Source organism: Piliocolobus tephrosceles, chromosome 16, assembly GCF_002776525.5.
Source record: "Piliocolobus tephrosceles isolate RC106 chromosome 16, ASM277652v3, whole genome shotgun sequence".
In the NCBI taxonomy this organism is placed as follows: domain Eukaryota; kingdom Metazoa; phylum Chordata; class Mammalia; order Primates; family Cercopithecidae; genus Piliocolobus; species Piliocolobus tephrosceles.
Window position 1 is genome coordinate 49,573,623 of NC_045449.1, and position 27,396 is coordinate 49,601,018.

The window sequence follows — 27,396 nt, forward strand, 5'->3', positions numbered from 1 at the left end:
ATTAGGGTGAATCTGATCTAATTTTAATTCCCTGTAACATTAATTCTGCCACTCTGAATTTTTTTTTTTGAATTTTTAAAAAAATTCAAACAATTTCTATTTGCAGAGTCATAGATTTCAGAGCTAGATGATAGGTACCTTAGTAATCACCACCTCCCCTGCTTTGCAGAAAAAATGAGACCTAGAGAGAGATACTTTTAGAGGAGTGACTTATCTAAGGTTACACAGTGAGCTTTGAGACAACCCAAGACTGAGGCTCAGGCCACCAGGTCAATGAAAAATACAGCCACTTCCTTATGTATGATTAGTTTCATCAAAGTTTCCCTATGGCTAAAGTGTAATTCTCAGAAGATAAAGATGCTGCTGCTATTCTCGTTCCTATTTTGCTGCTCCTGAAACATTGGACACTTAAAAAATTCTTATGAACGCTCCTATTTTTAAGTATAAGTGAAAAATTTATTTTAAAAGTGACACATTGTTATTCAAGTTTATTTATTATTTATTTATTTATTCATTCTTTGAGACAGAGTCTTGCTCTGTTGCCCAGGCTGGAGTGCATTGGTGCGATCTCAGTTCACTGCAACCTCCACCTCCTGGGTTCAAGCGATTTTCCTGCCTCAGCTTCCCGAGTAGCTGGGATTACAGGCATCACCACCATGCCCAGGTAATTTTTGTATTTTTAGTAGAGACAGGGTTTTGCCGTGGTGGTCAGGCTGTTCTTGAACTCCTGACCTCAGGTGATCTGCCCGCCTTGGCCTCCCAAAGTGCTGGGATTATAGACGTGAGCCACAGTGCCCAGCCTGTTATTCAAGTTTAAATGCATTAAATCTCCTTAAAAAGGAGCATATATACTTCTTGGTATTTAATGAAATCCTAGCTGACCTACATGCAGGAATTTAATCTAGATTAATTCTTTTAAGCTTTCAGTCAGGAGCCCTGCCTAATCACCTACCTGGAGAGAGAAATAGTGATCTCATTCTGAACGTGGGTCAACATTTCCCTAACAGCAAGTTTATGCTGACATTTGTGGTATCTCAGCTAATTCAGTGGCTGTCGTGTTTGCAAAGTAGGGCCCGACATGTGCAGTTAATCATTTTGTTTCAGGTGTTTTTCATACATTAAATGGAAATTTTCCTGTCCAAGTTACTAATTGGAAAAGCCCAAGATTTTGGCTTTTTCTTAAGAGTCCTAAAAAAAATCCCTTTATTAGGGAATATCATGTTTTGGAAACATATTGCTGAGAATTTATTTGAAATTGTGCAATTGTTTGTGTGGGCAATTGGTTTATAGTGTTTTCACCCAGGGAAAGATTTTTTTTTTTTTTGAGATGGAGTTTTGCTCTTGTTGGCCAGGCTAGAGTGCAGTGGCGTGATCTTGGCTCACTGCAGCCTCTGCCTCCCGGGTTCAAGCAATTCTCCTGCCTCAGCCTCTCGAGTAGCTGGGATTACAGGCACGCACCACCATGTCCAGCTAATTTTGTATTTTTTTAGTAGAAATGGGGTTTCTCGATGTTGGTCAGGCTGGTCTCGAGCTCCTGACCTCAGGTGATCTGCCCGCCTCGGCTTCCCAAAGTGCTGGGATTACAGGCGTGAGCCACCGCGCTGGGCCCCATCCAGGGAGAGATTTTTTTGTACCAAGTCTACTGTAGACTGTAGTTCAATCTCCAGGGCCTACAATGCTGGCTCCTGTACATTTGTCTCAGTCTTAGCCGAATTGGGTGCAGCAGCGGCAACCTGCTGTTGCAGTACTCTTCTCTGAAATACCAAAATAAAAACAGAGTCATTTATCAGTGAAGCAAAGTTGTCCTAGATTTCCTGACCTTGGCTGTGTTTTTTGTTTACTTCGTTGTTGAATCTAATTTCAGCATCTTGGTGATCGTGGTTGGCCACGGCTTCATAGTGCATTCTCATGTCATGAGGAGCGGTGTTAGAACAGCTCCAGGTGGGCTGACCCGTTCCACCCGCAACTCAGAGCCTGCAACAGCTGGCTGTCCTTTAATTTCCGGAACTGGAAACAACCCTTGCTCAAGGAATTCAGCCATTATAATAAGAGAATAACTTCATTTATTAGAATTTTCCTTCACCTCATCAGACTCAAATTGAAGGCAGGAATTATGTAAGAAAGAGGAAAGTTACGATGTGGTGTATGGGCACATACCTCTTCCTGGTTCTTTTTGAGATGAGTGAACTCCTCTGCCAGAGTTTCAATCTGCATTTCTAGATCATCTTGGACAAAGTCACGTCATTCCAGACTTGGTGCAGACTGTTGACGTCAGCTTGACGCTGTAGTGCAGGGTCAGTTCAATCTCAAATCTGGAAAAAGTTTCTAATGCTTTCAGTGGTCATTAGGTTTGTATTATTAATATCATGCTGCATTTTAAATATTTTATTAAATATTATTATAGAAATGCCAATTTTTTTGTTCCTCACTTATTGTTAATATAATTTGCTATTAACTTTCCCCATTTTTGGCAGTATGAGGGCACTCCATATAAAATGCTGCACGCTTTGGGGAAGAATCTTTTCAGCTTTTTTATTTCTTGGAACACAGTGACCATACGTTGTTGGCCTCTTGTGTGTTGGGGCCTTCTACACACACATAAAGTAGGGAGTTAAATTAAAGAATCCTCAGAAACACATGCTGGTTCTTTTCAGAAACCTCACTTGAAATATACCTAACTAGAAATTCTTACTTATGAAACAAAATTAAGTAGTGGTTCCTTTGGACATAGAATCATCACAGCATTCTTGTAAATAATGTGCTTCCCTGAGGTTTTTAACTAAAATATGTTTCTATTGTTTAGGAGTCTATCGTTTCTAAGAAGAAAAATATTCTTTTATAACTGTGATTCCAGTGTAAAAAGAAGCATGGCTTCACATAGTGTTTTATTTATTTATTTATTTACTTATTTATTTATTTTCTGAGATGGAGTTTCGCTCTTGTTGCCCAGGCTGGAGTGTGATGGTGTGGTCTCAGCTCACGGTAACCTCCGTCTTCCGGATTCAAGTGATTCTCCTGTCTCAGCCTCCCGAGTAGCTGGGATTACAGGTGTAGGCCACCATGCCCAGCTAATTTTTGTATTTTCAGTAGAGATGGGGTTTCATCATATTGGTCAGTCTGGTCTCAAACTCCTGACCTCAGGTGATCCGCCTGCCTCGGCCTCCCAAAGTGGGATTATAGGCGTGAGCCACCACGCCTGGCCTTACCTAGTGCTTATCTCCATAGCTTATGTTTTCCACCATGCTGCTAAGGGTAACTATATCACACTTTTGTCTGAAGTCCACAGCTGCTAGTTTTACGCTAATGGTCTGTAGCATGAAGTTGCATTGTCAGTGTTTGCATCTGAAATCTGGAAACACAGGACACAAAAAGTTGTGTTTGATACACTCGCATTCTGAACCTCTGTATGCTGGTGTTAAGGCATGTCAGTTTCAGGTCTTTCAAATAAATTTTATATGTATATTGTTCTTTAATGGAAAATAGCATATACCTCTGCTTTTGAGAATAAAAGAACTGTAAGAAATTTAGTTTACTTTTTCTTAAGTATTTTGGAAACATTTCTAGAATTCTTTCCATAAAATGAACTATACAAAAGTAAACAAATTAGGGAAAAAAACATAGCTAAAAAGTATATTCTGTTGCTTGTTAAATTTCTTCCTCAATCTGCCAAATTGAGAAAAGTACAGGTATACATGGAGGATGTTGCCAATCTTTTCAAATTTTGTCATTTTTAGTGTGGTTTTTTTGTCTACAAAATGTCTTACCTTTTTTTAAGTGTGTAATTATCTGGTAATACTTCTTGTTTTCCTGTTTTTCTCCTTGATCATTAGCCCGGGCTCAAATTTCTTATTCCATGCTTTGATTTTATATTCAAGTGTACTCTTTGCCTGCACCACAGTTGAGACCTTGTCCAGGTAAACTGTGACAAAGTCATCTAGATTTTACATTGTATCCTTCTTCTTACCACAGAAGATTCCACCCACCTCCCCCCAAGTTGGTAGAAGATCTCCACCTGAGTCACATTTCTGTCTGTAATTCTTTCTTTCCAATGAGCAGTATCTAATTGCCATAGAGCAGATTTTGGGGCAGAGTATGACTCGATGGAAGAAATTAACTCTACAAAGCCCAACAGAGAGAGTGGTAAGGGAGTCATCAATTAGTAATTCCTCTTATAGTTTATAATGTGGCTGTTTCATCTCTGATATAATTGTTTTAAATATTTTTAATGACATCTGTAATACTGTTGTTATTTTGTTAATTATTTGTTAAACTCAATAGACTGTCTTTTTATTAAAAGGCACAGAAAATGCCTTTAGGTATTTATTTCATATTGGAGGGACAAAGCAGATAATATTTACATGATATCAGTCCAGTTAAACTTGTATTTTCCCTTATGGAATTTCTGCACAAAGGAAAATACCTTTTTATAGGCACAATGCTTATAACACAAAGTCCTTTGGAATGATATGATAAATATTACTTATTTTCAGATGAAGTTATTTGAAACCAATTTTAGGGAGAAACCAATTTCTGGAGAAGTAATAGAAACCAATTTCTGGAAGGGGCAGATCCTTAATTTCTGTATCCTGTATATTACATATTTGAAGTATTTAAGAATAAAATTTAGGAAAATAATATGAAAATAAATGACATTCTTCTATTTTTTTCTTGAATTTGATTGATTCTAAGAAAATAAAAATTTAAATTTATTAGAGCCTGCTTGGAATTTTGAAATAACTAATTATATCTAACTTTTTCCCCTTCTCTTATGAAAGTGTATGACCTCTCCCCTGCCCAAGAGAGTTGAAGAGGAATGGAGGAACTAACATAATAGAGTTTTGTGGGTGGATTTAATATTAAATAGCAAACTTGTACGTTTCTCCAGGTTCTCGTAAACCTTTGCCGTGGGTGTGTCTTGCTCCTTTTGCAGTTTCTTTTGCAATCATGGGGGAAAAAAAACAAAAATATGATTTCTTTTCTTTTTTTTTTTTGAGACGGAATCTTGTGCTATTGCCCAGGTTGGAGTGCAGTGGAGCGATCTCAGCTCACTGTAACCTCTGCCTCCCAAGTTCTCCTGCCTCAACCTCCCTAGTAGCTGGAACTGCAGGTGCCCACCACCATGCCCAGGTAATTTTTGTATTTTTAGTAGAGGTGGAGTTTCAGCATGTTGGCCAGACTGGTCTCGAACTCCTGACCTCAGGTGATCCACCCATCTTGGCCTCCAAAAGTGCTGGGTTACAGGAGTGAGCCACTGCACCTGGCCCCCCATGATTTCTATATTACTAAATTCATTTTTCTTCATGTTTGTTGTCAGTGCAGTGAGATAAACTCAGAGGTTGATGGAGGATGTTTCTATCTATCTTTCATCAATCAATCAATCTTTAATGAAAGCTGTTAGACAATATTTTTTGGTAAAAACAAACATGGTGTGAGTTGATGTTCTCTCTCTGAATGGCTTTTGCTTCATTTTACTTTAATGGAGAGTCTGAGTTTATCCCTATGGCTTTGAACATCCTAGTCATTAAGTAAGTATATATTTTTTAACACTTCTGTTAAAATTGAAACAACTTAACACTTATTCTTAGAAAAAATATTCAAATGACAAATTTAGGAAACTTACATATCAAGCTGATATTGTTATTGGCAAGTGTGGGGCTATTGGTGGATGCTACTTGTATTTTAGTTCTGTTGCTTTTGCTTTTTTTAATGACACAAAATATATTTAATATGTTAAATGAGAGAATAGGAAATATATTTAAAGATCTTTCAGGCTGACATAATGACCTCAAATAAGTAAGATAAAAAAGCTTTGGTAAAATAAGTGAACAAAAAAATGAAGTTCTGTGAATTAACAAAAGAAACCATCAGATGAAGAATAAAGTTTCTCTGCCGAAGTTCCAGCTCAACAGAGCTGTGAATGTGATGTGGCTGCTGCTGTTAGACAATATTAAAAAATTTACAAAGCCCAGAGGTCATCTTCCCCCAACTCTTGGCCCTTCTGTTTAGTTTTGCATGTCATATCCTAGAGGGAATATTTAATAGCAAATACGTTAACTACATCCAAAACACCTGGCCCATATAATGAAGAGTATGGAAACAATGCCAGATGAAGCATGGCTAAAGAAATTAGGATTTTTGTCTAGAAAAGAGGAGACACGATGGCCATTTGAAAATAGCTCTAAAGGGCTACACCAGAATCAAAGAGCTGGCAGTTACACAGGGAGACAGATTTGGAAACGAAGACATTTCCAACATTACACCTGTTCTTAAATGAAATGGACTGCCTTACAAAGTCATGATCTTTCCAAGTTCCAGGCACCTTAAGCCAGAAACTGAAGACCTAGAATAATCTTTCAGGGAGAATTTCTGTTCTGGGCAGGAGGCTGGAATAAAAGTCACCCCCCAACTCTTTAAAATTCTGGAAATTTTATGTTGCTATGTTTGTAACAGAAATCACAAGCCATGATATTGAATCTTCATGGAAAATTTGGGTGTGGAACAACCAGTGGGGAAAGCAAAGTTATCTCATCTTAAATTGGTGTAACAAAGCCCTCATTTGCATAAAAACCATCATGGAGATTTAAAAGTCTAGCGTCTTGGTCTTAGGCAAACAAGTAAAAAAATCACATGACGCAATTTATTTAAAATTAATAAAGATCATACGAAGCAATTTATTTACAGATAGCTGCAAGCTAAAAGCAGCGTGTGTGTCTAAAGATGAAAGTGTTAGAATTAATTAACAAAAGTTGTGATAGTTGTGATAAAACTCTTTCCACAGGTCAGTAAATTCTGGGCATTAATCATTTCAGTTTTGAATTGCACAAGTAGAGGTTTTTCAAGGATGAGAGAGGATGCTTGGAAATGTGATTACATTTCTCCAAATATATGTGCTAACTTTTTAACAAAATTCTTTGCAGAGGATCACCTGCCCACCTTATTGTTATAAAAATTTTAGAATGGTTCTTGCTTAGAATTACATATCATATGTACTTTCTGCACATAAAAAGTTGGTTTTTGGCCAGGCATGGTGGCTCATGCCTGTAATGTCAGCATTTTGGGAGGCTGAGGCGGGAGGATCACTTCAGGCCAGGAGTTGGAGACCAGCCTGGGCAACATATTGAAACCCTGTCTCTATTTTTATTTTTTAAAAATTGGTTTTCAATGAAATAGTTTCCTCCAATTGCTACCACTGTGAGATTATGAAGCTCATTTCAAGATGCTCCTGTCCTGCATAGGAAGCTGGTCTTCCTCTGGTTTTGCCCTTAACTTGAAATCCAGTTTCAGTTTTCGTGACCACAGGGGCACGTGATGGCCTGCTTTCTATCTGAACTCAGACCAAACCACAGGGGCATGTGATGGCCTGCTTTCTATCTGAACTCAGACCAATGGGTATCTTTTTTGGTTCTTCTGGTCTCAAACGTCAACAGATTTCTCCTGTTAGATAGAAAACTGTTCTGAAAAATTTGAAGCCTCCCTGTTTACTTTAGTTGAGGGAGAAACAGTTTTGGAAAAATGAAAAAAAAATAGCACTTTTGGGGAGTACCTCTCACAGAAATAGGCCAGTTGGTGAGTTTAGGATATGAAACTACAGAACTTCACTTATTTTGGTAGAGTAGAATTCTAGTTCATGGAATTACGAGATGGGGCTTTAACTTGTAATTTTTCCACTTGCTTGCCATGTGCCTTTAAATAAATGACCTCTCTCAGCTTCATTTTCTTCATCTATAAAATGGGAACAGTAATACCTACATCAGAGAGTTTGTGGATTAAGTGAAATAAAATATAAACATAGATACAAAGTATTTATTTACATAACATGTGCTTATGAAATATAAATTCCTTTTCCCCTCTTATTTTTTCTCATTTGGATTGCTCAAAAAAATTATTATGCTTGACATCACTTATTATAGAAACATCTATATAGGTTAATTATAGACATTAATTTATTGTAATGCTTTTACATCACAAGTGGAACCACATATAGTACACTTTCTCTAATTTTTTTTTTTTTTTTTCTTTTTGAGACCGGATCTCACTCTGTCACTCAGGCTGGAGTGCAGTGGTGCCATCACAGCTCGCAGCAGCCTCAATCTCCTTGGCTCAAGTGATTCTCCTGCCTTAGCCTCCTGAGTAACTGGGACTACAGGCACATGCCACCAGTCCCAGCTAATTTTTGTATTTTTTTGTTGAGATGGGATCCCACTATGTTACTCAGGCTGGTCTCAAACTCCTGGGCTCAAGTGATCCGCCCACCTCAGCCTCCCAAAGTGCTGAGATTACAGGTGTGAGCCATTCCTGTAATCCCAGCAAAACCCTATCTCTACAAAAAATGCAAAAATTAGCTGGGCATGGTGGAGCACACCTGTAGTCCCAGCTGCTCAGGGGGCTCAGATGGGACGATCACTTGAGCTCAGGAGGTCTAGGCAGCAGTGAGCCGTGATCGCGCCACTGCACTCCAGCCTGGGTGACTGAGGCACGCAATGCACATCCTATCACACTTTTGTTATAAGCTCGCATGTACCTTCATGTTCCTTGTGGTTCTGTCAGCAAATCACTTCATCATGCCTCCTCTCTGGAAATCCAAGCTTTGTATACAGGATACCTCCGGGCTTGTCCTTTACCTGCTATTTAAGTGCTAACTTTAAAAAAAGTGGTTGAACTATTAACATTTGCTTCTTTCCTGCCTCATCATTTCATATTGACATTGATACTACAAATGAGTACTTTGTTTTCAGAAGGGCTTGATCAATATTTTCTGTTATCCAAGTGTCATATCTCAGCCACTGAAAAGTTTTTAAAGTGGTTTGTTACTTGCAGTATTTTGTTCCTTGAGGAGGTTGTGTGGATAATATTACTTGAGCTTCATTTTGGGTGATTTGTATTCACCAGTTTGTCTCCTCCTGGGTGAACACTGTCTAATTCCATGAAGTCGTCCAGCAAGTTTAGGCCACTTTCCTTAGGGCTTCAAATACTTGACCGGTTTCCTCTGAGCTGCCTGCTGTGAACCTTGTTTCTTGTTTCTAATCTCTGTGAGGATGGATGCCACATCGACCATTCTCATCATTCTTGTGTATACTTCCCTGAGATCAGAAAGAAAAAACAACCTTGTGAATCTCTGGATCAAAAGTCAATGGGTGAAAACCCGTGTGCGAGGCCGGGCACAGTGGCTCACGCCCGTAATCCCAGTGCTTTGGGAGGCTGAGGTGTGCGGATTACGAGGTCAGGAGTTCAAGACCAGCCTGGCCAACATGGTAAAACCCCGTCTCTACTAAAAATACAAAAATTAGCCGGGCGTGGTGGCGGGCGCCTGTAATCCCAGCTACTTGGGAGGCTGAGGCAGGAGAACTGCTTGAACCTGGGAGGTGGAGGCGAGATTGTGCCACTGCACTCCAGCCTGGGCGATCAGAGAGACTCTGTCTCAAAAAAAAAAAAAAAAAAAAAAAAAAAAAAAAGAAAGCCCTGGGCATGAGCTCTCTCTTCTAACAGTAAATCCACTCTCAGAAAAAAAAAACATGTTCCTCTCATTCAAAAGTTGAGGCTGGGTGCAGTCGCTCATGCCTATAACCCCAGCACTTTGGAAGGCCACGATGGGAGGATTGTTTGAGCCCAGCAGGTTGAGACTGCAGGTGAACCGAGATGGCACCACTACACTCCAGCCTGGGCAACAGAGCGAGACCCTGTAACAAAACAAAACAAAAAATTGCCTCGAGAGCTGAACTTGAGGGTCTCACAATAAACATATTCCTATTATAGAGTTTTACAATGATTTTAAGGGAAGTAATAATGTATGAACACCGTGTCCTTAACTTTTTATTTGGCACTCTAAATAAGTTTTATGATCCAAAATGGTTCAACAGTTTCAGTTTTCAAAATTGAACATGCCCTTAATAACACATTCCATTGTGTCTCAGTGTTCTGGTGTCTATGATGGGGCGTTTTCTATATTTGTAAACAATCATTCCGTACAAACGCTGCATTGTAACGCATGCCAAGGAAGAACAGAGTTCTCAAATCATTTTGAGGGTTTTCACCTCAAAATGATTTTCGGAGTAGCCCCATACTTTTGCCTTGACATGAAGATAATACTAGCCATGAACATAGGTCTCAGGTGGCCAAAATCCACAGCTCGAAGGTTAGGCTTGAGAAGACCCACAGAGAGAGGCTTCACTGATGGGGCTGGGATGGCTTAGCTTCTGCAGGCTGCTTACGGCAGATTTCCATTTTTGCCCTTGAGCTGTGAATCCAGGTTGGATAAACTGGTTCGTACTGTTAGTGTTTCAGTGGAGAAGAAGCATTCAGGGTTTTATTTACTGTAATGATTTGATGGTGGAAAACGGCTTTGACTTAGGCAACTTAACATTGCTCTTTTTCTTTGAGTAGTGGTTTAATGTTTATTGTGGTTAGCTATTAACCTTATTCTGTGGTTAGCTATTTAAGCAGAAGTCGTAATGTACCCAGAGGTTCATTTTATGTTTTATTCGATGCTCCCGGAAGATGAAAAACTACCTGTTTTGATGATAGGTTTGATATGCCCATACAGTTCTTAATTGGTTTTATATTGGAAGATACATGTTCAGGTTTGCCCTTTTATAACTTTACATTTGGCTTTTTATGCCACATGCCATGTTCTTTCCTTGAGGACTGGCCTATAGAGTTGATTCTCTAATTTGTGATATGGGCATTTAAATTCCTTGATTGAGAAAGCCCATAGGCAGCCTGGGTTGGTGCTATGCCTGGTTCTTCCTGGGGCCCGCACCACCTCCCGCACAATCTTAACAGGTTTCATCATCCCAAACAAGACAAGACAAAGCCATGTGGCCCCAGGGATACAGTAGAAATGAAAGAATAGGGCTATGACCACCAACGGGGTGAAAGATCTTAGCAGAGGAGAGTGGGGAAAAGAAACACCAGCTTGGCGAAGTGGCAGGTTTTGGCTAAAGATGTGGCTAGATTTGGCAGGGGAACAAGTGCCTGAGGATCTCTTCTCTTTGGGGCCTTCAAGGTTTCAGGAAATCAGATGCCATATCACATAGCCAATCTTGTTTCCCAAGACTCTTTATTTGACCCCTGTCCTAAATGTCCTGTAAACACACGTCTGATTCCTATGTTACTTCTGATGCAGATTGTGAAATCAAGTCTTTACTATTAACAGCTTTTTATTGCTTGCTGTCTTGTGTTTTAGCTTTTCTTCTCTGCTGAAATATGAGCTTTTTGAAGTAGGAGGGAGATTATGAGTTTCTTTTTTATCTTATAAAATATCGAGTTCAGTGATGGACATATATAAACTAGACATTAATTATAAGTTGATTATTAAAATAATCACAGCCTTCTTTGTGGGCTAAGCTGTTGACACTGTAGTCTAATTTCAGCTATTGTGCCACTGAGTTCTTGTGCAATACCATTAAAAATGCCCACATTAAAAAAATGGCTATGATCTGAATTGTATAAAGAAGGTAATGTGATACCCTACCTTGTTTTAACCTGATTGTCTCTCTTAGCTGAGAGAGCCGGACAGACTCCATTTTTGTTTTTTCACTTGCAGCCCTCCTCCCTTAAAGGCATAACTAGTGCAAGCTGACTCCAAGCACATCCAGGAATGCACTTACTGATAAAATATTGAGGCAAGCTAAATCAGCAGTTCCTAGGGACACAGTCGGGGGATGGTACCCAAAGCCCCTGCATTATCTCTTTGTGATAGTTTGAGCCTCTGCACCTGGAACTGTTTACTTTTCTGTAACTGTTTCTGTAACCAATTAATCTTTTTTAATTGGTTTGCCTGTTTCTGCTTCTGTAAAAATTGCTTCAGCTAAACTCCCCTCCCCTATTTAAACTACAGTATAAAAAGAAATCTAGCCCCTTCTTCTGGGCCGAGAGAATTTTGAGCTCTAGCCGTCTCTCGGTCGCTGGCAATAAAAGGTCTTCTGAGTTAGTCTCAGAGTATGGCGTTTCTCTGTAACTCGCTTGGTTACAACAGGAAGATATAAACAACGAACTGATGTTAGTAATATAGTCATGCAGCTAATCATCAATGATAGCTTCCTTCCTAGGTAAAATACTTTTTAAAAAAGTAAGTAATAATCAAATTAATTTGCAAAAGTAAATTTATTGAAGCAAAGAAACAATTAGAGCAAAATCATTAATTCAGCTATTTCAAGAGCATTCTAATGAGGAAATAAGAAGATGCAGAAAAATTGGCTAGTCATCCATTTCTGGACTGAAGCTTTTCCTGAAATTATCCAGAAATATGCCTAGATTGATGCCATTTCTTCCCTTGTGTCCTTGATTTTTTTTTTTTCTTTGAAAGACACTCGTTGATCTGGAAGTTCCTTATTTAACTTGCACCTCAGAAATACTGCTGACTTGAGACGAGACAACCTTGCCATCCACCAACTCCTCTATGATGGTCTTAGTCACTCTAGTCTTGCTTGAATCTGAAAATCATGGGATTGCAATGTCAGTCTGGAAACTATCACAGAAACACAGAGCAAGAGAAATGCAATCATATGCATTCAACGTGTTCTCTCTGGGTAAAATTATGTAAACAATAGCAGATACTTTTAGTATGACAAGCAAAGTATGCCTTTACTTTTAAATTACAGAATTATCAACAACATTAAAAAAAATGTCTACCTCGTCCTTGACCAGAACAACTTCCAGATCTTGAGTCACCAGATACCAGATCCCTGGATCCCATGTTTGTGGATCCTGAGTTTCTACCATCAAATTCTGCAAAACTAGAACCACTGGAGAAAAAAAAAAGAATTGTTTTCCCTTGCAGTTTGCAAAGGCAGGAGAAACCCTCCGCCCCAGGGATTCCTCAAGATGAAGCTTTGGATGTGTTTTAATTGGATTGTGTCTGTTACTTTTTGTGCCGCCTTGCACTCCTGGGCTCAAGTGATCCTTCTGTCTCAGCCTCCCCAGTATCTGGGATTATAGGTGTGCACCACCATGCCAGGCTATTTTTTTTTTTTTGAGACAGGGTCTCGTTCTGTCACCCAGGCTGGAGTACAGTGGCAAGATTACAGCTCACTGCAGCCTCAACCTCCTGGGCTCAAGTGATCCTCCCACCTCAGTCCTCTGAGTAGCTGGGACTATAGGTGTGCACCACCACGCCTGGCTAATTTTTGTATTTTTAGTAGAGACAGGGTTTCACCATATTGGCTAGGCTGGTCTTGAATTCCTGACCTCATGTGATCTGCCTGCCTTGGCCTCCCAAAGTGCTGGGATTACAGGCACGAGGCACTGCGCTGGCCTTCAGCTAATTTTTTAAATATTATTTTTTGTAGAGACGGGGTTTTGCTTTGTTGCCCAAGCTGGTCTTGAACTCCTGGGCTCACGTGATTCTCCCACCTCAGCCTCCCAAAGTGCTGGGATTACAGGCCTGAGCCACTGCACCCAGCTTGTGTCTGTTATTTTATTACTCTCTCTATATACAAGTCTACTCCCTGAGTCTCATTTTGGTTTTATAAAATAAATTCACTAAGGTATGCATTTTAGTTTGTTCATGACTTTGGTTTACCCTCCTTCTCCATCAAGCAGGCGGCGGTAGGTCTCGATCTCCATCTCCAGGCGTGTCTTGATGTCCAGCAGTTGCTCGTACTCTGCGTTCTGGCATTTAGTCTCACCCCGGATGTGGCAGATCTCCTCCTCCAGGGCACTGATCTGCATTTGAATTTCTGACAGCTGAGCCACGTAGCCAGCTTCTGTGTCAGCCAGGGTTCCTTCCAGGGAGCTTTTCTAAGAGAAAAAGCAAATAAAAAATTCATAATGAAAATAAATCATTGGATGATTTTTTAAAAGTGCAATTTTATGTGGCACTAGAAGTGTAGCTTCGCCATATAACCTATATTGTTATATCATTGCTTCTTCAATTTTGGTTGGCACTTTTTAAACTAAATCTTTTATGTGAAATAGAGTACATTAACTTTTAATGCTTTCTATAATCATAATGCAGTTCTCCTTAACACCGCCTTTTTTATGTGCCTAGTGAACCTCTTGGCAAAGAAAGAAAATTACATTTGCCTAACTCCCTGTTGGAAAATGTGAAAAGCTATTTGCACATACCATGGCCAGTTGGGACTGAAGCTCAATTTCCAGGGCTTGCAGGGTACGTTTCAGTTCTGTTATCTCATTCTTGGCAGAACTGGCTGCCCCAGCATCAGTGGAGATTTGTGCTTGTAGTGATGCACTCTAAATACAAATATAATGCAGCTGTTGTAGGCTGGTGAAAGGAGCAGTAGAGGCTTGTGTGTGGCTACTGGCTTAGGTGCTCAGCAGAGAGGATCTACCTGCTTATTGAACTGCTCCTCAGCCTCTCGGCGGTTTTGCTCAGCCAGCTCCTCGTACTGCGCCCTCATGTCATTCAGTAATTTGGTCAGGTCGGTCCCTGGAGCAGCATTCATTTCTACAGTCACCTCCCCTCCAGAGCTTCCTTGCATACTCTTCATTTCCTAGCATGAAGGAAAAAAGACCATCGTGATGCAAATAGAAAAGTGATGACTTCCCAGGCCGGGCGTGGTGGCTCACGCCTGTAACCCCAGCACTTTGGGAGGCCGAGGTGGGAGCATCATGAGGTCAGGAGATCGAGACCATCCTGGCTAACACGGTGAGAACCCGTCTCTACTAAAAATCCAAAAAAAAAGAAAAGAAAAAGAAAAGGGATGACTTCCTAAAATGTGCCTAGACAACAATTTGGAAATATTGTCTGAAATATTGTCTGAAAGGAAAAAAAAATCAAATCTAGATAGAATTTACTCATGATTACTTTTGTTTCCTGGTCGTAGTGTGTGGGAAATTCACTTAGATAAAATTGAGTTTATTTTACTTTTTTTTTTTTTTTTTTTTGAGACAGAGTCTTGCTCTGTTGCCCAGGCTGGAGTGCAGTGGCTTGATCTCAGCTCACTGCAACCTCTGCCTCCCCAGTTCAAGCAATTCTTCTGCCTTAGCCTCCTGAGTAGCTGGGATTACAGGTGCAACAGCTGGGCGTCATCACGCCCCACTAATTTTTGTATTTTTAGTATACCATGTTGGTCAGGCTGGTCTCAAACTCCTGACCTCGTGATCTGCCTGCCTTGGCCTCCCAGAGTGCTGGGATTACAAGCTTGACCCACCGTGCTCAGCCTATTTTACTTTTTTAGAGACACACTATCTGTTGCTCAGGCTGGAATCCAGTGGCATGATCATAGCTCACTGTGGCCTCCAACTCCTGGGCTCGAGGGATCCGCCTGTCTCAGCCTCCAGACTACAGGAATGAGCCACTGCACCCAGCCAATTTTATTTGTATAGAATGCATGTGGGGAGAAATATGTTAGGGGGAGTTATTCATTTATGTAGAACATGTTCCTACCTCCTCATGGTTCTTCTTCAGGTAGGCCAGCTCCTCGGTGAGACTCTCAATCTGCATCTCCAGGTCAGAGCGGGTCATAGTCAGGTCATCCAGGACTTTCCGCAGGCCATTGATGTCAGCCTCCACGGTCTGCCAGAGACACAGCTCGTTCTCATACCTGGAAGGGACAGCAGTAAGGCAAAAAGTACTGTAAGCTCACCTGGCTGTGTTTCAAAGAATACCTTCCATTCTTACATATTGCAAAAGTTCTCACCTGTGGGCATTTTAATAAATAAAGGTTACTAAGTTTTCTCTTGGGAAATTTTCCCTTATAAAGAAAAATACCAGTGTTATATTAATTCTAATCGTGTCTAACATTTTTTATAATAAAATTCTCATTCTAAATTTGCCTCTTTCTTTTTTCTTTTTCTTTTTGATGAAAGAATGGTCTAAAGTTTACCCTTGGGATGTTTGTAAATTTAGGTCATGATCTTCTAGTGTGTGTGTGTGTGTGTGTGTGTGTGTATTTATAAAATGAAATAAAATTTATTTTTTTCCCCTAACACTTGTTTTCAAGTCTTCATGTTTCTTACTTCAGTCTGAAGTCATCAGCAGCCAATCTGGCATTGTCAATCTGCAAAATGATCCCAGCATTTTCAACAGTGGCAGCAATGATCTAAAAAAGATGTTAATAGTAAGTGAATCATGAATGATTTTTACCTTGTGTCTACATGCCTACCTGTAAGGGTAGATGTTGCCTGTGTTATTAGCTCTTTGTGTGTGTGTGTGTGTGTGTGTGTGTGTGTAGAGACAGAGTCTCGCTCTGTTGCCCAGGCTGGAGTGCAGTGGCGAGATCTCGGCTCACTGCAACCTCTGCCTCCCAGGTTCAAGTGATTCTTGCGCCTCAGCCTCCTGATTAGCTGGGATTACAGGTGCGTGCCACTATGCCCAGCTAAATTTTTTTTGTGTGTGTGTATTTTTAGTAGACATGGGATTTCACCATGTTGGCCAGGCTGATCTCAAATTCCTGACCTCAAGTGATTTGCCCGCCTCAACCTCCCAAAGTGCAGGGATTACAGGTGTGAGCCACAGCGCCTGGCCTGTGTTATTAGCTCTTAAAGGTGACTTGCTTTGCAAACTTACTTAGTAATGACACCTGTATATCTGGTGCTGGTATATTTAGGACTACAACTTTCTGCAAAAAGATAACCATTTGCACATTTATTGGACTAGGCACAGGAACCTGTTTTACAGGATATAGCCCTCTGCATATTTCTGCTACTTTGTTAGATTATCTCATGCACTTTTTCAGGAAATAGTGCAAAAATTGTATTCCACTTCCAAAAAAGTATTTAAAAATTTATTTCCCATACAAAAGTGGCTAAACATTTTAGATTCTACTACATTCTTATGTAATGTTTGCACCAGATTTTCTAGGAAGAAAAATAATCCTAAAGAATATTTAAATCTAGTAAGACAATAAAATATGTCAGTCTGTCAGAATTCATCATAAATAATTAAACTAATGTTGATTCACTGCCGTCATTCTTATATATAAATGATAATTAGCTGCCTGGTATTATGTATAAGTTTTCCTCTTATGTAGAAATACTGAAACTGAGATGGAAACAGAAAATTAATGTCACATAAAATATTATAATAATTAAGACACATCAGGTCCTACTTTGCATATGTAACAAGCAAATATGTTTTCAAATAATTTCTTAACTTAAAGTTTTCATTATAGTACATGATCCCAAACGAAGTGAAAGATCCACAAATAATAGAAACTCAGGCACAGATAGAATCTCACCTGGTTTCTGAGCTCTTCAATTATTGAATAGTATTTGCTATAATCTCTTCCAGATCCACCATCTCCAGACCCAGGCCCGTATTTGTCATACCACTCCTTGATTTTGTTCTCCAGATCAGTGTTAGCCTCCTCCAGGGCTCTGACTTTGTCTAGGTAATTGGCCAAGCGGTCATTGAGGTTCTGCATGGTTTGCTTTTCCCCTCCAGAGAAAAGCCCCCCATTGCCAACACCACCTCCCATACCACCACCATAGCTGTAGAAGCCTCCGCTGCTGAATCCAGAACTCCCACAGAATCCAGAACCCCTGCCAAATCCAGAGACCCCGCCACAGCTAGAACCCCCACCAAATCCTGCCCCAGAGCCTGAAGCTCCCCCAAAACCACCCCCTACTGAGCAGCTACCAAAGCCCCCTCCAAAGCTGCCCCCAAAAGCACTGCTAGACCCCCCACTCAGGCCACAGCTGCCGGCTCCTCCTCGGAAGCCTCGGGCCGAGTTGCCCCCAAGACCACATCCGCTTCCGCCGCTGAAGCTGCTTCCACCAGCAGACACCCTGGCTGAGCTGCTGCCGCCAGCCCTGGAGGAGGAGACACGAGTCGAGCGAGGCATCGTGTTCCTGCAAACGTGAGCTTGTCCAGGCGAATAGGAGAGGTGATGACGAACGATGTATTCAAGGCTGCCTTTTTGGCCTTTATATACACACTTTGAGGGTGTTCCTTTTCTCTGTCACTTCTTAATCCTTGTTACAGTTTTGGTAATCCGTAATTGGATAATTTCTTTTTCTCGAACACTTCTCAGAAGTTAAGTCAGAGCCCGGGGGCATTTACTATACCCATAAAAAAAAGAATAAGCTGGAGCAAAACAAAAAAATTTTCAGAATTACAGTTTTAATCTTACAGAGGTTTTGATGACTGGTAACTTTTCTCTGGAACTGCAGTTCTATTAAATTTGCTTCATGATTTCACATTTGCAGAGAATATCTCCAGGTTAACAAATGTAATTGAAATAATACGATGAGAATAAAAATGTCCCATCAGTCACGTAACTTTTTTATTCTTATTGTTCTCAAAAGTTGAAATTAGCTTTCACATCAGCAATAATTTCAGATTTGATTAAGCATCCATCTCTGATTATTTCAATCAGCATGTTTTTTAAGGTTGTTGAAGTTTGTGATTTTAAGTTATTGCTTTCTTTTTTTTTGTATTTTGTACAACATACAAAAAGCATATAATTTGTAAAAATTATGTTTTTATATAGTTCATAAGAAAAACATAAATAATAGTTTTCCAGGTAAGTATTATTAGATCTCAGCAACATGTTTATTCAAGTAGCTAACGTCTAAGAAAAATTGAAAAGTTTTTAGGTAGATCATTTAAATATGCTTTTCTTTCTGATTAAATTCTAGTCTGATAAAAAGAGAGCAACCTCCTTTTTGAGTCACATTTCAAGAAATGAAGAGATGATGCTGATACTTCCTGCCTTCGTTTTAAAGGTAAAAGAGGATTTGTATCTACTTCTGATAACTAGTGTTACAACTGGAGTGATTTTACAGATTCTGAACCCTCCTGAGTTCCCTTTGTGCTTCATGGTTTTTTGTCTCTTTGTACTTTAGACTGTTTCCATTCATGTCTTCTAGTCACTTCACTGGTTTAACAGTGTCTTTTTGAAAGACAGATACTGTATAATTCCAGTACTATGAGGTGCCTGGAGTAGTCAAATTCATAGAGACAGAAAGTAGAATGGGAGTTGCCAGTGGTTGAAGGGTTGGGGACAGACAGTTGTTGCTTACTGGGCATAGAATTTAGTTTTGCAATATGAAAAGAGTTTGGGACATTGGCCGCACAACAATGTCAGTGCATTTAAGACTACTGAACTGTAAACTTATAAATGATTAAGATGATGTTTATGTTATATGTATTTTACCACCATTTTAAAAAAGTCTTAAAAAACAGATGCTTCCAGAAATATTTTGTATCCTCCTTAGCTTTAAACTTAAGTAGCTGACTTTTGTTTATTTAAGAATTTCTTCCTTATTTTGCCAGTCTCTGTTAAACTATGTGCATACCTTAACCTTTATATTCAATCATTTGTTAAACAATGTTCTCCTTTTAATTCTTCCTTAAATTGTATTTGATTGGGACACATGATTAAATAAGTGATGATTCCCTTTACCATGTAGCTCTTATGTGGCTTTTGTGCTCTACCTGTACTGTTTTCGCAGGAGTGTAATGTTACTCTTCTTCATATTTAGGGTGACATGTCTCCAAGGGGTACAAAGTGTACAAACTTTTAAATTGTTAAGCTGGGAGTAATTTTTATAACGCCCTTCTAAAGTAGCTAAAAAATGCACCACACATAATGTGTTGGTCATCCTGCCTCGCCCATCCCTAAAGCTATGAAACCAAAGAAACGTAAACCCTAATGATTAAATGGTATGCAAATACTGGCAATGGGAGGAGCAGTCACAGAGTTTTTCTCCCTTTCAAAACTGTGAAATGTAATCTTTCCATTTTCATAAAGACTTGCATTTGGCTGAGAGCACGTTTAAATCCCAGTTCCTTGGGAGGCTGAAGCAGAATTGCTTGAACCCAGTGGATGGAGGTTGCAGTGAGCCATGACTGGGCCACTGCACTACAGCCCGGGCAACAGTGCGAGACTCCATCTTAAAAAAAAAAAAAAAAAAAGAAAAAAGAGAGAGAGAGAGATTGAATCTTAGGTGTGTCTGGGCTCCCAGTTCAAATTTTGAATAGTTTGTGATTAGAAGTTTATTTTTACCTGTAAAGAATCATATAAAAGCTATATTTCCTTATAGAATATGATTTCAGTAATAAGTGCAGAATGATTTGCAGATAATAACCATCAATTTGTTTGTGTGTGTGTGTGTGTGTGGGATAGATTACTAGTATTTAAATATTTTTCAGATTAATATATTGCAGGCTTTTAGACTAGCAGGAAAACCAAATACTGAAATGCATGGCCTATGGCTCCTGATGGATCTTTACAGACCTGAGAAGAGAACTTGGGGATTCTATCTTCTGTTCATTCGAGAAAATATTCTGTTGTGTGTTTTTCAGGTAGAAGCATCAGATCAGAGTAGTTAAGGGAAGTTGCTGGGTTTAGAGTATTTGTTGAATGTTGACAAAACTTTCTGTGGCAGACAGGAAAAAAGAAGGGAAAGTATATATTTAAAAAAATTTTAACTTCTAACTTTTGTGGGTGCATAGTAGGTATATAGATTTATGGGGTACATGAGATATTTTGATATAGGTGTACATATCCCATCAGGGTAAATGGGGTACCCATCACCTCAAGCACTTATCCTTTGTGTTACAAACATTCCAATTATACTATTTTTTAGTTATTATAAATTATACAAGTAAATTATTATTGACTATAGTCACTCTGTTATGCTATGAGATATTAGGTCTTATTCATTTTTTCTAACTATTTTTTGTACCCATCAAGCGTCCTCACTTTCCCCTTCCTCCCCCATTTCCCTTCCCAGTGTCTGATAATCATCATTCTACTCTCTATCTTCATGAGTTCAATTGTTTTAATTTTTAACTCCCACAAGTAAGTGAGAATACACAGTTTGTCTTTCTGTGCTTGGCTTATTTCACTTAACATAATGACCTCTGGTTTCATCTATGTTGTTGCAAATGACAGGATCTCATTCTTTTCATGCCTGAATAGTACGCCACTGTGTATATGTGCCACTTTTTTTTTTTTTTAGACAGGTTTCACTCTTGTCGCCCAGACTTGAGAGCAATAGTGCGATCTCAGCCCACTGCAACCTCCACCTCCTGTGTTCAAGCTGCCTCAGCTCCTGCCTCAGCTTCCTGAGTAGCTGGGATTACAGGCACCCACCATCACGCCAAGCTAATTTTTATATTTTTAGTAGAGACGGGGTTTCACCACATTGGCCAGGCTGATCTTGAACTGCTGACCTCATGATCCGCCTCCTCGGCCTCCCAAAGTGCTGGGATTACAGGCGTGAGCCATCGCGCCTCGACTGTGCCACTTTTTCTTTATCCATTCTACTGTTGACGGATACTTAGGTTGCTTCTAAATCTTGGCTATTGTGAATAGTGCTGTAATAAGCATGGGAGTGCAGATATCTCTTTAATACACCGATTTTCTTTATTTTGCACACATTGGAAAGTATAGATTTAATGTGTGAACAGTCTCTTTGCAATGCCTTTGCAATGACAGATAGTAGATAGACAGTAAATATTCCTTGAATTAATAAGAACTAACATGGCCTGATTGTCTTCATGAACAACTTGGGTCGCTGATTACTTTAGTTCTTTACTATGTGTTGTGTTTTGTTTTCTGAATCTTTTTTTTTTTTTGAGACGGAGTCTTGCTCTGTCGCCCAGGTTGGAGTGCAGTGGCGCTATGTCGGCTCACTGCAAGCTCCGCTTCCAGGGTTTACACCATTCTCCTGCCTCAGCCTCCCGAGTAGCTGGGACTACAGGTGCCCGCCACCACGCCCGGCTAGTTTTTTGTATTTTTTAGTAGAGACGGGGTTTCACTGTGTTAGCCAGGATGGTCTCGATCTCCTGACCTCGTGATCTGCCCGTCTCGGCCTCCCAAAGTGCTGGGATTACAGGCTTGAGCCACCGCACCCGGCCTGTTTTCTGAATCTTTATGCTCCACTTCTGGGTTAGTGATTCTCAGCGTGTGGTGGTGGAGAGCGGGGCTTGGCAGTAAGAGGAAATGTTGTTTGGGAAGAGGGCGGAAAGGTCAGACAAGAGTCAACTGGGGACCTTGCTGTAGGGAATCATTGTTTGGGCCAGCTTCCAGCTGGTGCTTGCTGTAGGCACCGCCAGGCTCAACTACTTGGAAAAGAAAAAAGGTTTTGCAATAATAACATGACCAAGAACTCACTCCAGTAGATCTAGCACCACCCATGGATGGATTGGGTGTGCCATTGTCACACCCCAGAAATCCACCAATTCTGTGGCTGTTTCTCTTCCTGCACCACTTTCTCTCCTTCCCCATCACCCTCGTCCATTCTTTCTCTTCCTGGTTTCACTTAAATGTGTCTATTTGAAGGCTTTCTCTTCTCTACCAGGAAGCATCTGCTTGGTCATGCCACTTTGCCAAATTTTCTTCTGGGAGAAAAATCACCTGGCTTTGTTCTTGTATGTGAGTGCTTTCAAATCTCTAAATAACTCAATTCTCTACGTTTCCTGAAGATCATTCTGTGAGTTTATGGAGAGTTAAGATAATGGGTGAGCGACTTTGCGGGGATTGGGATGCTTTGTCCTCCAGGGGCCACAGTCAAGACAGTTTGAAGTAAGCACAGTTTTCAAGGATTGACTCTGCTTATAAAGTCCTTCTGTGCCTTTCTTCATACCAGACAGACAGTAGTCATCTCTTCAGAGAATCCAAAAGCATGAACAACCCAGATCATAACTTGAGCAGTAGGGCCCAGCCCCTGTGCCTCTTGCCAATGCTAAGTCCATACACTGGGCCTTCCTGCTCTGTCTCTTCGAGCTTGACCCCTCAACCTCCTGCTGCCCTCTGATATCAGAGAAGCTGCAAATCTTTCGTCAAGGAATCCAGGGCTTAAATAGTAGCTTCATAGCAAAAGAATGGCACGGTATTTTATATAAGATCATATTTTATATGATGGTATTTTATATGATATGCTCAGAAGAAAGCTTCATCAGTCTCATGTCGCTTGTCCTCTGTCCACCAGAACTATAACACAACATTTGAGAACAGTTGATGTCTCTCGACCAAGCTACCGTGTCCTCATCTGTAAAATTATTATATTGGTCTATCCACTTTTCAGGTTCCCTTCCAGCTCTAATTTTTAGCAATCCAGTAATTAAATGTATTACTTCTCTGATTTAGAAAGTGTTTTATATTGTAATTAGGAGGGATTTTCTTTTTTCTCTTCTTTTCCATTTTTTTTTTCTTTTTTTGAGACAGAGTTTCGCTCTTGTTGCCCAGGCTGGAGTACAATGGCGTGATCTTGGCTCACTATAACCTCTGCCTCCTGGGTTCAAGTAATTCTGTCTCAGCCTCCTGAGTAGCTGGGACTACAGGCATGTACCACCACGCCCGGCTAATTTTGTATTTTATTAGAGACAGGGTTTCTCCATGTTGGTCAGGCTGGTCTGAAACTCCTGACTTCAGGTGATCCGCCTGCCTCGGCCTCCCAAATTGCTGGGATTACAGGCGTGAGCCACTGCACCAGCCAGGAGGGATTTTCTTTACTACAGCATTAACTGCAAAAGTTCACTGCTTATACTTGAGAACTGGGTAAAGTGGAAATTGTGCTTAGAGATCTCCTTAACTGGCCTCTATGTGTCTACTCCAAGGAAAGCTCTCATAAAGGCACCCAACTGAGGAAATGGATACTCGCCTAGAAATTCTTTCAAGACAATGTTCTTGATCAGAGTTACAATTAGAACTAAACAATAAAAAAGACAACCAGAAAAATCTTTGTGAGCTGATACATTCTCTTAGATAACTGTGGTATAAAGGGAAATATATATTAATGATGAGAGTGTCTTTTGAATACTGATGAGATGGCTTGTGGCTAGGGGCCTCTCAATGGCTTCAGGATGAATACTGGTCTCCAGAGGACCGAAGCTTGATTAGAAGCTTAGAACTTTCAGCCGCATCTCCTAACCTTTGGGGAGGGGAGAGGGGCTGGGTATTGAGTTAATCACAAATAGCCAGACTCATGTCTATGTCATGAAACCTACATAACCCTTAAGTCAGGGGTCCCAAATCCCTGGGAATTGTATGAAGGAACCGGGCCACACAGCCAGAGGTGAGTGGAGGCTGCACAAGTATTTCCACCTGAGCTCCACCTCCTGTCAGATCAGCAGTGGCATTAGATTCTTATAGGAGCATGAACCCTGTTGTGAACCGCGCGTGCGAGGGATCTAGGTTGTGGGCTCCTTATGAGAATCTAAATGCCTGATGATCTGTCACTGTCTCCCATCACCCCCAGATGGGACTGTCTAGTTTCAGGAAAACAAACTCAGGGCTCCCACTGATTCTACGTTATGGTGAGTTGTATAATTATTTCATTTTATATTACAATGTAATAATAATAATAGAAATAAAATATGTAATAAATGTAATGTGCTTGAATCGTCCCAAAACCATTCCACCGACCTGGTCTATGGAAAAATTGTTTTCCACAAAACCAGAGCCTGGTGCCAAAAAGGTTGGGGACTACTGCCTTAAATAATGGGGCTTCGAAAGCTTCTGGGTTGATGAACATGTGGAGGTACTGGGAGTATGGCATGTGCAGAGAGGGCATGGAAGTTCTGTGCCTGTTCCCTCATATCCTGCCCTATTTGTCCTTTCCATTTAAGTGTTCTTGAGTTGGATCCTTTATAATAAACTGGTAATAGTAGGCAATATGTTTTCCTGAGTCCCGTGAGCCATTCTAGAAATTATCCAAACTGAAGTGGGGAAGATTGTGGAAACCCCAAACTTTGTAACAAATTAGACGTGTGGGTAACCTGGTGTACAAGTCTGTTCTTGCACTGCTATAAATAAATAAATAAATAAATAAATACTTGAAACTGGGTAATCTATAAATTGGCTCACAGTTCTGTAGGGCATACAGGAAGCATGATGCTGGCATCTGCCTTGCTTCTGGGGAGGCCTCAGGAAACTTAAAATGATGGCAGAAGGCAAAGGAGAAGCAGACATGTCTTATATGGCTGGAGGAGGAGCAAGAGAGAGAGTGGGGAGATTCCACACACTTCTAAACAACCAGATCTCACAAAAACTCATTCAGTATCACACAGTACCAAGGTGGGGATGGTGTTAAACCATGAGAAGTGGCCCCCATGATTCAATCACCTCCCACCAGGCCCCACTTCCAGCATTGGGGATTACATTTCAACATGATATTTGGTGGGGACACAGATCCAAACCACATCACCTGGAGACCTGATACTTGTGACTAGCATCTACAGTGAGGGCAGTCCTGTGAGACAGAGCTTTTCAATTTGCTGAGTCTAACACTAATTCCAGATAGTGTCAGAATTGAATTGAAAGTTAGGATGCCCACTTGGGTATCACAGGAAAAAAAGAAGCCTTTTATGACTGTTGGACCAAATGTGACAAACCAGAAAGTAGTGAAAAAGTCCAGGCATGGTGGCTCATGCCTGTAATCCCAGTCCTTTGGGAGGCCAAGGCAGGAGGATCGCTTGAGCCTACGAATTTGAGGCTGCAGTGAGCTATGATTGTGCCACTGCACTCCACTCTGGGTGACAGAGCGAGACCCCATCTCTAAAAAAAAAAAAAAAAGAAAGTAAAAAGAAAAGCACTTCATACCTGGTCTTTTGGGATATAGCTAACTTTGAACAATAAAGAAAATTTATAGCCTCTAATGGCTGCATTGTTAAAAAAGAAAGACCACAGATGAAGAGATTTAGTATAAAAATTTCTTTTAAAGAACAGCAAGATAAACTAAAAAGTATAAAAATAAATTAGTAAAAATAAAGGCTGAAATTATTCAAACAGAAAAGAAAAAAATACATAAATACGTTGAAAAGCTGATACTTTTAGAGATCAATTAAATAGACAACCTCTTCATGAGCCTGATTAGGAAAAGAGAGAGAGGTCCAAAACACACAAGGTTGGAAGTGGGAAAGAGACATAACTGGGTATAGAACAGATTAAAATAATTATAAGAGAATACCACATATAAGGCAATGGCAGCACTCTTGGAGACCTTTCTGGTAGTTAGTCAAATTATTACCCAGTGGGTGATCTCTGTGCTCATCAGACCAGTCCTGGCAAGACTCACCCCAGGCACAGTGACAGGGACAGGCTGGGGTGCTCAGCCTACCTGCAGTGGCCCTGGGGCATGCTGGGAGAGAAGGGGCACAGGGCTTACCCTAGGAGGAGAGGGCCCTGGAGAAGCCATGGCAAAGCTGTGACTGGGATTGGGCAGAGCTGATCAGAGTCTGCAGATTTGAGCTGGGCATAAGACGCTGTGGGATTAGGACACAGGGGCCATCCATATTGTTACCAGAACGTGGAGAAAAGCCAGTAGGAATACTGTCTATGAAGCCAGATCTTTCCAGAAAGGGAGAAAAGGAACAGGACTCAGTTGTGATGTGGAGGCTGACTAGATGGAGTGAGAAGAAGGTCCCAGCAAGCAATTGTGCTTCTCTTTTGGTGCCTGTACCCTGGAGGGAGACAGAGAAACCAGGTGCCCAGGAAACCTTGGTTGAAGGGTGCCAGGTAAGCCCATGTCCTTCCCACAGTGGCATTCAACAGCAAGTCCAGGACCTACCATTACCTTTCTGTGTGTAGAGTGGACACAAGCACATATTTCTAATGAGGACTAATGGATGATCTTTAGGTACAAACTTGTGACCCATTCATTGGAGGTGACTGGATGTTTCTAGAAGTACTTTTGATGTGACTGATCTTGGAGCAAGGCCTCAAATCACACCTTATTCTGTTCTTTTTATGTATCCAAATTTTACCACTTTTCAAGGGCTATCTCTTCTGGAACACTCTTCTGGAACACTCCAACCCTTAATTTACCAGTTTCTCCTTCTCCCCGCATAATTTTTTTTTCTTATTATTCTTACAGTTTCTACCACATTACTTATCACTTGGTCCTTCTTGTATTTTTCTTTGACAATAAAAAAGGAGAGGCTGGGCGCAGTGGCTCATGCCTGTGATCCCAGCACTTTGGGAGGCCAAGGTGGGTGGATCATGAGGTCAGGAGATCGAGACCATCCTGGCTAACATGGTGAAACCCTGTTTCTACTGAAAATACACAAAATTAGCCTGGTGTGGTGTCATGTGCCTGTAGTCCCAGCTATTCAGGAGGCTGAGGCAGGGGAATCGCTTGAACTGGGGAGGTGGAGGTTGCAGTGAGCTGAGATCTTGCCACTGCACTCCAGCCTGGGCGACAGAGTGAGACACCATCTCAAACAAAACAAAACCAAACCAAACAAAACAGAGAGTATTCATTTAAAAAAATTTAAACATACAGATGGTTTATCTTTAAAGATTTTAAAATTTTACAAGTTCTACAGTTTATTTCAGAAAAATGAGAAAATGTATGTAAACAAACAGCAGGAAATAAAGATCACTCATAATTTCACTATCCCAAAATAGTCACTGTTAACATTTGGATGTATATTGGTTTTGCTTTTTTTTTAAAAAAAAAAAAACAGGCTGGGCGCAGTGGCTCAAGCCTGTAATCCCAGCACTTTGGGAGGCCAAGACGGGAGGATCACAAGGTCAGGAGATC

The 27,396-nt window shown here is 40.6% G+C and overlaps 1 protein-coding gene and 2 long non-coding RNA genes across 10 annotated transcripts in view; 2 read left to right on the forward strand and 1 right to left on the reverse strand.

Moving 5' to 3' along the window:
* Window positions 1-4,910: 4,910 nt before the first annotated feature.
* On the forward strand, window positions 4,911-11,929 carry LOC111537324. The gene is made up of 2 exons (XR_002729970.1): window positions 4,911-5,127; window positions 11,543-11,929. It is a non-coding gene; the product is annotated as an uncharacterized LOC111537324 (long non-coding RNA).
* Window positions 11,930-12,083: 154 nt separating this feature from the next.
* KRT24 (keratin 24) lies at window positions 12,084-17,803 on the reverse strand. Of its 3 annotated transcripts, none has more exons than XM_023204191.2 (9): window positions 17,588-17,802; window positions 17,139-17,287; window positions 15,919-16,001; window positions 15,347-15,503; window positions 14,289-14,450; window positions 14,065-14,190; window positions 13,520-13,737; window positions 12,631-12,743; window positions 12,084-12,431 (listed from the first exon to the last, which is right to left on the reverse strand). In XM_023204191.2, exons 1-9 carry the CDS (start codon window positions 17,742-17,744, stop codon window positions 12,328-12,330), a joined length of 1,269 nt encoding a protein of 422 aa, XP_023059959.1. In that variant the 5' UTR covers window positions 17,745-17,802; the 3' UTR covers window positions 12,084-12,327. The 3 variants fall into 3 exon arrangements, with proteins under 3 accessions (XP_023059959.1, XP_023059958.1, XP_023059957.1); XM_023204190.2 differs by having other exon boundaries at window positions 17,540-17,802; XM_023204189.2 differs by having other exon boundaries at window positions 17,139-17,803.
* The window catches only part of LOC111537442, a 90,587-nt gene continuing 80,848 nt past the window's right edge, over window positions 17,658-27,396 (forward strand). For all 6 annotated transcript variants that reach the window (XR_002729980.2, XR_002729981.2, XR_002729982.2 and 3 more), the window contains exons 1-2: window positions 17,658-17,786; window positions 18,541-18,627. This is a non-coding gene — a long non-coding RNA (uncharacterized LOC111537442). The remainder of the gene's footprint in view (window positions 17,787-18,540; window positions 18,628-27,396) is intronic.